Genomic DNA, 8,831 nt, shown 5'->3' on the forward strand with positions numbered 1-8,831 from the left:
ATCCCGACATGCAGCACGGCACTGACGCACTGTAGACCATACGGTCGTTACACGAGGTGACGAGTTAACGCAGCGTCACATACACTCAATCTGGCACGCTTTACATCCGGAAGGTCCGCACAACACGTCACTAGCACCACAGGATAACCACTGCTGATGCAGAAAGAAGATGGAGCGAGTGCACAAGAACTCGAGCTTTTCATCCTATCTATCTGACGCGCTGTAGTCCAGGCGCGGTTTTCCCTCTTGTAAATTTGCGGTAGGACATTCATGTTCAGTGTTAGTATTTGTTTAACCTTCAGTGTTGATATTTTTTATAACTGGTATTTTTTAGATAATAACTATTAAAGGCTATGGTATAATAGTCAGGACATAGCAGTCACTTTTAACTTCTCTCATCCATTCCTAGAAAATATATTGTTTTAACAGTCATAGTATCTAGGAACCAATTGCTACAATTTAAAGAGTATCGTTTAGCAAAGACAAGATTGAGTAGTAATCCATTAGGAATTACAACATTGCAGAAAGTCCTACAGTCTTACTGCAAATTTACCCTTTTTCCTTCGCGCTGAAGGAATACACTCCAAACAGTTTGGATCATGCGCAGACAACAGGGAAGGGCAGTTCTGAAACTAGGGATTGCAACGAGATGTGGTATTTTCAATGAATTGACAGAAGATACAACAGCCTATAAACATCAAAGAAGAGCATTACAGGGTGATCTACCTAGACTCCTCTGGGCTGCCGCAGGAACTTCATCTGTGATGCATAGCTAGCTCACGGCACTTTGATCTTTTTCATCTAGTGTTGCGAGAGGCCATGTCAGACCATTGTTAAGGGTTAGAGTCAGCTGGACAGAAGCAAAGACGGTGATGCTTCACTTTGATGAATGAGAAGTCAGATTCATTGCAGTTTGAACATTAAACAGCTGAATCCGTCGTTCCCACTACTAATCTGGAGACTGCTTGGTATAGCTGCTCCTCGTCGAAGGGTTTAGATACATATCCATCCATTCCCGATTTTATACACTCTTCATAAGTTGCCTGGATAACATCGGCTGTCATTGCCAGAACAGGCAAATGGTACTCAACAAACATCGAGCCTTCACTCAAAGCCAACTTGTTCTTCCTTTCCTCATTAGCTTTCATCTCCATTTGCCTTATTTGTTTGGTTGCCTCAAACCTACAAAAAGTAATAATTGAGAAGTGATGATCAGTCGGAATATTTTTACTTCAACTAGCAAACAAGGCTCAAACGGCAGGATAGAACTGGCAAATGAGTTTATTTATTTAATTCATACCCATCCATCTCCGGCATCTGAACATCCATAAAACATGCATCAAAGGAAGGTGGGGGTTGAAGTAGACTGATAGCATCCTTGCCACTTTCAACACAGCTAACATTAGCACCGTACTTCTTGAGTGCAGCTGCAGCAACTCTGAGATTGACTTTATTATCATCTACGACCAATATGTTCTTCCCAACCAGCAAGCTACGAAGAAATGACGGCCGATTTTGATTTTCTTTTCTTTCAGGCATCTCTACTTTGAGCAGTTGTTGAATAGATGAAGCAATTGTGCTTGCCCTTATAGGCTTACACATCACAATATCAAATATAGATCCATAATTGTCCTTGTCAGCTTCAGAGGTGACCAAAAGAACTACCTTAGGCGCATCAGACAACAGACCATTCTTGTGCTCGCGTAGATGGTTCAATAACTGAACATCTGTTTCAGGCCTCCAGAAGTCACTCTCAATAAAAAGCATGGTTGCCTTTTCCCTACAAGAAAATAAATACGATGATTTCAAAGGTCATACAAACAAGTATGAAGTGCAGATTATGGCGCTTTAAGAATGTTTTATGCTATTCTCGAAAACAATTTGCGAATAACAGCCCAGCCAGGGATTTTAGGGTCCTATATACTTTTTCAATATCAAGCAAATTCAGGACGGGCTGATTACATAGACGGTATATCTATGATATCTACTAAAATATCATAGAGTTGCCTGCCTTTCCCACCAGCTTAGGGGTTTTGTTGAGGCCGTCAATGCATGCAGCTCAAGGCGAGGTCTTGAGTTCAAATCTTTAGTCACACAATTTAATAAGAGAAATGTGCCCTACTCCCATTCCACATCTAAGGCTTGAGGTTGAGGGAGCCTCCACGTATATCCAGCATTTAAAAAAATAACTTAAGAACACTCACCTAGAAATGGTCGCTCCATTTTTTCCAGGGAAAGCTTTTACTACTGCACTCATATTGTTCACAACTTGAACAATTATTCCCAACCTCTTGAGGTGATATCTTGTAACAGCACTACGTACAGGTCTCCCATCTATCAAGATGGCCTTCGTTCCCTTAAAAGCAGTTGGTAGTGCCTCTGACAAGCTCCTACTTGAATCAACTGAAATATCTTTGTATGAGCGGTTCAGTGTGGCTGAGAATGTGAATGTGCTTCCAACAAAAGGACGGCTGGTGAAGCTTATCTGCCCATCCATAAGTTCAGCTAGACACTTGCTGATGCTTAAACCAATGCCAGTACCACCATAATTCCTTGAAGTTGAACTATCAGCCTGCATAAAAGGTGTAAACACACGATCCTGTGCTTGCAATGGTATCCCAACACCTGTGTCCTCAATACTTATCGCTAGTGTGACATGGTCTGAATCACTTTGATTAGAATTTTCGCCCTCAAGATCATCCAAAAGCGACTCCTTATTAGAGAGCAGCAGCTTAAAATATTGCCAACTATTCCGTCTGTCTGCCGCTTCAAACCCACTCAAAGTATTGAAGGCGCCATTAGTTGTTGATTCAACTTTACCATCTTTCCCATTCATGGTTCCATGTAGGACCTGATTGGCTTCCATATTTGAGTTCTCAGCCAAACAGACCCGCACAAATACATGACCTCGTTCTGTGAACTGGAACAGACAATAGATATATCAGTGCATTTTCTGAATGTATTTGATGACAGACTTATGTAAGAATTTAACCAACATCATTCGAAGTTGTAGCGTGAGGATGCCAAAATTGGCTGCTTACTTTGACTGCGTTGCCAACCAAATTTGTCAGTATCTGTCGAAACCTCCAAGGATCTCCAAGAACAACCTTCGGAACATCATCACATACAAATACTGCAAGCTGCAGCATGAAGGAAAAAGATCAGGAAAAGTATCTGCCACAAAGAAGTACAGGGACAGACTGGTTCAGGCAGAATTGCATTATTTGTCAATTGTTCAGCCAAAAACTAGGACTAAAAGCAATCGATATCCATTCAAAGTGATGGCACAGGCAACATCATTTCCTACTTTAAGCATTAACAGTAAGATACCTCAATGCACTTCTCCCGTGACTTTGAAGAAAACAAGGAAATAACATCATCCATGAGAGAACGCAAGTCAAAAGGCACCGCTTCAAGCTCTAACTTTCCAGCTTCAATCTTTGCTCGATCAAGGACATCATTTATCAGTGTTATCAATGCTCTGCCACACATTTGAGCAGTTTGAGCATAATCTTTCTGTGTCATAGTTAGATCTGTTCCTAAAAGCATATCCAGCATTCCTACACCAGAAGGAAGAAATTTTAGATTGCCAGGCCCATGAAACTGAAGATTAAGTAGGATCAAAATAAATGCGTAAGTACCAAGGACGCCATTCATAGGTGTTCTGATCTCATGTGACACAGTTGCCAGGAACTGCAAGAGAGACAAACATAGATAAGCCATACATGATGCATAAGCTAGAATGCCTAGGAAAAGAGAGTGCCGAAGTACAGGTCAAACCTGAGACTTTGCAACATCAGCAGCTTCTGCCTGAGTTTTCAGCTCTTCCATCTTTCTACAATCTTCTGTAACTTTGTCATATCTAGAATATGCAGCGGCAATGCTATACCCCATAAGCATCCATATGACAAATAAGCCCAAAGGATTGGTTATAACAGACCAAGGTATAGGAGGCTTTTGTCTATACCTGCAGGTTGACAACATTAGTGGAAAATAAAAGCAGCCAACAAAGTTAAAAGATTTACCGATAAGGACTACCAACCTGCACCTCATTTCATGCCTCCTAAATGGATCTCCAAAATCCAACATGCTAACATGAGGCACTTGTTCATCCAAAATTGAAGGTCCATACAAAGCCATAGGCTCTGAAGCATTTGTGACATCATAGACATTCACCACAATATCCTGATTGCCAGCAAGTTTGCTCAGCAAATTCTCCACAAGTGACTCCACATCAAATCCTCCACCAAGATATCTGTTAGTAGAGAACTTGATTAGATTTGACCACACTAGTCAACGGATGCATAATTATGTACAAAACACAGCAAATTATTCTCTTTAAAATTAGATAAGCATAGTGTATAATTTTGATTAAATTGAGGCAAGTTGCAAAGATTATGTAACCTGCATAATCTTATATATCACTAAATGTGTCTGTCATCAACACACTATCCTTTTGTTAAAAAGAAACACGTTGTTCCTAATATCACCTGTTACTAGACATGTCAAGATCATCGTAGTCAACACAAATTTAGTGTTCATCAGTGAACCACAAATGTGGTATGTTACACAATTACAAGATATTACATGGTCAAATAATCCTGCGCGTAATTTTATTCATACCCACATTTTACTGAAGAATGGATGTCACACACAAGTCTAAAAGGCGATAATACTAGAAATATTTGGTTCAAAAAATAAAAATAAAAACGAAGGACATGAGTTAGAACATCTCACCCAATAGTTGCTTCCACACGTTGCTCAACTGATGCATCAGCAGGGAGATCAGGGCGGTACACAGCAAAAGTGAGAACTACTCCTAAGTGGTTTGATCCAAGCAAACGAAATGGGTTTGTTAACACAGCTTTGCCAGTAGTCCTGGCCCGCAAAATGTTTTCTTGGTCCTCCTATATTGGAAATAATAAATAGATTGCTTTCACTAAAGAGACATCGAAGGGTCATAAACACACCAATGAATATACAAAGAACAATCAAATAGAAGTAAGCGTACCTCCCCAGACATCATGTCAATGCGTGCAAGGTAGGAAACTGTATCCTGAGAGAAAATCACTGGGGCGTATTCATCCCGGGGAGGTGCAGGCTCCTGCTGCATCGTATTCATAATCCATCCCTGTTGGCTTTCAAACATTTCCCTCTCATGATGGAAGACACGCTGTGCGTATGCCACCCCATTCAGCAGGGGTCGCTCAAATGATGTCCTTGCCGTGTATTTTGCAAAAGTGTCCTGTAGTAGACATTGTTTATTAAGCCAAAATAAAAACACTGAGCAGCAATATGCTATAAATTGCAAGAATCAGCAGAAGACATTTTGTTGATTTACCAAAGTAATTAATCATATTGGTCATTATATCATTACTTTTGTATGGAAAAAATGAGCATGTCTTCAAATACCATGGGCCCATAGCACTGTGCGCCTAAACTATTGGTAAATCAACAAAAAGGGAAAGAGAAACGAACTGTAAATGCAGGAAAGGACAGCTTTGAGGATCAATAATCTAAGCAAAAGAAAAGAGAAAGGCAGAGAGCAGCCTGTAACATAATTAATCTCTGCGACAGTGACCTTTCTCAGAATAAACTAAGGAATCAAAAGGTTGTCAAAAGAGCACCCCCAATGGTTGTCAAAGTAACCCCCCAGATGGTTTTGCAACGAACACACTAACCACTCTATGAACAAACAATGTGCCACCAACCCAATAGTTCAGTTCAGCGACATCTCTAATCAGCCTAAAAAAATCTCCGCCTAACCGCCGCAGGAATGGACATTTTTCTTTCCACAAGACGATGAACAGCACCTGTCCCAGCCAACCACAGCAATCATGGCGTGCTAAACGACTAGTGCCGCAACGACTGTAAGCGTCAACAAACCACAAACGCATCTCTCTCTCTCTCTCTCTCTCTCTCTCTCTCTCTCTCTCTCTCCTTTTCCCCCTTTTTCTGTTTGCTCCTTAAAGAAAAAGAGAGAGACAACCCGGAGAATAACGTGTAGGATCTCGGGGGTCCGCCATTGCCAAACCAACTGTCAATTGATGCCGCGGCATTGCAATCTACAAGAGCAATGGCGGAGAAGAGGGGTCGAATGGTTACGCACCGCGTCGATGGCTGGAGGGGACTTCTCGTAGTTGAAGGTGGCGATGAGAATGGCGATCGCGTGGACGTGGTTGACGGTGACCCCGAACTGCTCCTGCAGCATCCTAGCCCTCTCCTCGCACATGCTGACGAGGCGCTCCTCGGCGCGGTCCATGCTCTGCCGGCGCTGGGTCCAGTGCATCACCGCGGCGCCGACCACCGCGATTAGCACCCACGCGGCGGCTGCCAGCCCCCTCCACCTCCTCTTCGTCCTTGCCCCGGAGTACTTGCCCCCCATCCCTGCCTCTGCCTCGGCCACTGCCTCTGCACCCCCAAATCTACAGCCGCTCCTCTTCCTCCTCCTTCCCCCGTCCAATGCCCACCACCATATGCTCGCCGCCCACCCAGAACTTGAAGGGCTCCGGGACCCCTATCACTAGCAGCAGCAGCAGCCCAGCACTAGCAGCAGCAAGCGGCGCGGGAGAGTGGGAGACTAGAGAAGGAAGCCTGGAGCCCTGGAGAGGGAAGAGCGGGCGGGCGGGCTGGGCGAGGCGTGGTGCGGGAGCTCTCAAAAGAGGCGAAGCTTTCGCGAGTCCCCAGCGGCGATAGCTGCCTTAAAATAATTACGCCTACGACTAGTTGCTCGCGGGCATTAACTAATCCGGCCACGGTACCCGAGCACTCCGCCCAGCTTTCCCTTTATTGCCTCCACTCCGCGGCCGCAGCACGTTGATCCACTTCCACCACACCGCCAGCGGCCCAGCGGCAGGGGGCGAGGCCGCCCGGCGGGGAGGAATCCGCGCTTTTTGGCAAGCAGATATTCGAGACAGGCGGGCGTGGCGCGCCCGCAATTAAAACGCGCCTCCCGTAACAGTGGAGTGGTACCCGCTAATCAAGGCTAATCACCGGCTAGTAGCGGCGGCGGTGGGCGGCGAGCGTGGCCCGTGGCCGTGAGAGGAGAGGGGGGACGGAGACGGACGGAGGAAGCGAGGGCGTTTAAAGCCATGTGCGCGCCGCGCGGTGAATTGCCGCATCTGCCCCCGCACGATGGCTATCTGGGCTTGTTTAGATGCTATCCAAATTCTAAGTTTTTTCCCTCTCTCCATCACATCAATTTTTAGCTGTTTGCATGGAGTATTAAATGTAGGTAAAAAAAATAACTAATTGCACAGTTTAGTTCGAAATCACGAGATGAATCTTTTGAGCCTAGTTGATCCACGATTGGACAATATTTATCAAATAAGACGAAAGTACTACTATTTATAAATTTTTTCGTAATCTAAACGAGGCCCTGTTGTTTCTCTGTTGCCGTGGACCGCCAGAGCAGCAAGCAGGTGCGGAACTGGACACGTCAGAGGGGTACTCCGGGGAATAGAGACGGTGCCACGTACGGAGTACGAGTAGGGCGGCATCTGGACTCTGGAGCGGCGCGCTCCGTCCTCCGTGCACCCGGCGCATGGGCCCTCGTGTGCGCGCCCCGCGGTGCCAGCGCAGAGTCCATATCAGCCGTCGAAGAGAAACCTCGGTCAAACCCGTCTCTCTTCCCAGACCCGGCCCACCAGCACTACGGGTACGAGAACGACAGTAGGACTCTAGCAGCCACGGTGTGTTAGGCTGGTAAAGTGCACAGTAAATTTCGGATGACTCATCACTGTTAGAATAAGCTGAAACTTTAACCGCGGAGCACGCCGAGATGGCATCCGACACACAGATTCTGTGGTGTACAGTAATGGACTAATTAAGGATGATAAAAAACCTGTTTGCTTGAACTTATTAGTCATTGTACAGCGTTTTTTTCTCGTAACAAATCAGTAAACAATATTTTTTAGCCTAGACTTTTACAAAGCGAACAGGTAACTCTAAATGAACTACTAGGAGTAATTAGTTCAATTCCGACGTGGAGAAATCCTCACATGAATTCAAGTAGCCATGGCCCAGGTACAGACTGAGCCTCCCAACCAGAAAAAAAATAACTAGGATATCTTTATGAAGGCCTGGTTTAGATCGTAAGTTTTTTCACTTTCTCCATCACATTAAATCTTTGGACACATCTATGAAGTATTAAATGTAGATAAAAAAATAACTAATTACACAGTTTGATTGTAAATTACGAGATGAATCTTTTGAGCCTAGTTAGACCATGATTGGACAATAATTATTAAATACAAATGAAAATGCTACAGTACCAAATACTGATTTCTAACCTCTGCCACAGACGCAGAGTTCTGTCCTCTGGCCTCTGGCCTCTGGCTGGATGCCAAGTATACGCAATAACTGTTGCTACTACCAGGGACAGGATCTACAGGGGACTGGGGGCTCCCCCCACCCCCCGCACACACCGAGCCCGCGTGTTAATGGAAATATGAAAATATGGAGAGAAATAGAGAGATAGAGCAAGAAGAAGATACCAACTTCTTCGATCCTGTCATCCGTCACTGGCTACTATCCCTAACCCCGACCACGCGCTGCATCATTGCATACTGATACTAGCACTGTGCTTCAGTAATCGGAACGTACGCGACGTCCCAGATGGAACAGATCGTGCTCCTCCTACAGGAGTCAACCATGTGTGCTGCATGTTTTCAACGCATCGGATGACGCGGGCATTTCCCCAGCCAATCGTAAACGATCGTAAATTTTCGATCAAAACAGTATTTTTCTCTCACACCAAACCAGCCAGTAGTAATAATCCACAATCGTATACGATCGTTTTAGTCCCAGCCAAACAGGCTGCACATTCATAT

At 44.7% G+C, this 8,831-nt stretch overlaps 1 protein-coding gene across 3 annotated transcripts; it reads right to left on the bottom strand.

The window, feature by feature from the left end:
• Positions 1 to 451: 451 nt before the first annotated feature.
• On the bottom strand, positions 452 to 7,066 carry LOC136478052 (probable histidine kinase 6). 3 transcript variants are annotated; one of them, XM_066476376.1, is made up of 11 exons: positions 6,110 to 7,065; positions 5,012 to 5,245; positions 4,738 to 4,907; positions 4,043 to 4,255; positions 3,781 to 3,967; positions 3,642 to 3,693; positions 3,331 to 3,560; positions 3,042 to 3,140; positions 2,205 to 2,920; positions 1,415 to 1,780; positions 452 to 1,182 (listed from the first exon to the last, which is right to left on the bottom strand). In XM_066476376.1, exons 1-11 carry the CDS (start codon positions 6,383 to 6,385, stop codon positions 921 to 923), a joined length of 2,805 nt encoding a protein of 934 aa, XP_066332473.1. In that variant the 5' UTR covers positions 6,386 to 7,065; the 3' UTR covers positions 452 to 920. The 3 variants fall into 3 exon arrangements, with proteins under 3 accessions (XP_066332473.1, XP_066332471.1, XP_066332472.1); XM_066476375.1 differs by having other exon boundaries at positions 453 to 1,182; positions 1,301 to 1,780; XM_066476374.1 differs by having other exon boundaries at positions 1,301 to 1,780; positions 3,331 to 3,693; positions 6,110 to 7,066.
• Between the last annotated feature and the right edge of the window lie 1,765 nt (positions 7,067 to 8,831).

This window comes from Miscanthus floridulus, chromosome 8, assembly GCF_019320115.1.
Source record: "Miscanthus floridulus cultivar M001 chromosome 8, ASM1932011v1, whole genome shotgun sequence".
In the NCBI taxonomy this organism is placed as follows: domain Eukaryota; kingdom Viridiplantae; phylum Streptophyta; class Magnoliopsida; order Poales; family Poaceae; genus Miscanthus; species Miscanthus floridulus.

What these genes read in the sequence shown, in the direction of transcription:
- LOC136478052 (XM_066476374.1), bottom strand. Translation starts at nt 6,385, where the DNA reads ATGGGGGGCAAGTACTCCGGGGCAAGGACGAAGAGGAGGTGGAGGGGG. An exon ending in TTGACATGATGTCTGGGGAG is followed by an intron (nt 4,908 to 5,011) that starts GTACGCTTACTT and finishes TTTCCAATATAG; the next exon opens with GAGGACCAAGAAAACATTTT. An exon ending in CAGATGCCGGAGATGGATGG is followed by an intron (nt 1,183 to 1,300) that starts GTATGAATTAAA and finishes TACTTTTTGTAG; the next exon opens with GTTTGAGGCAACCAAACAAA.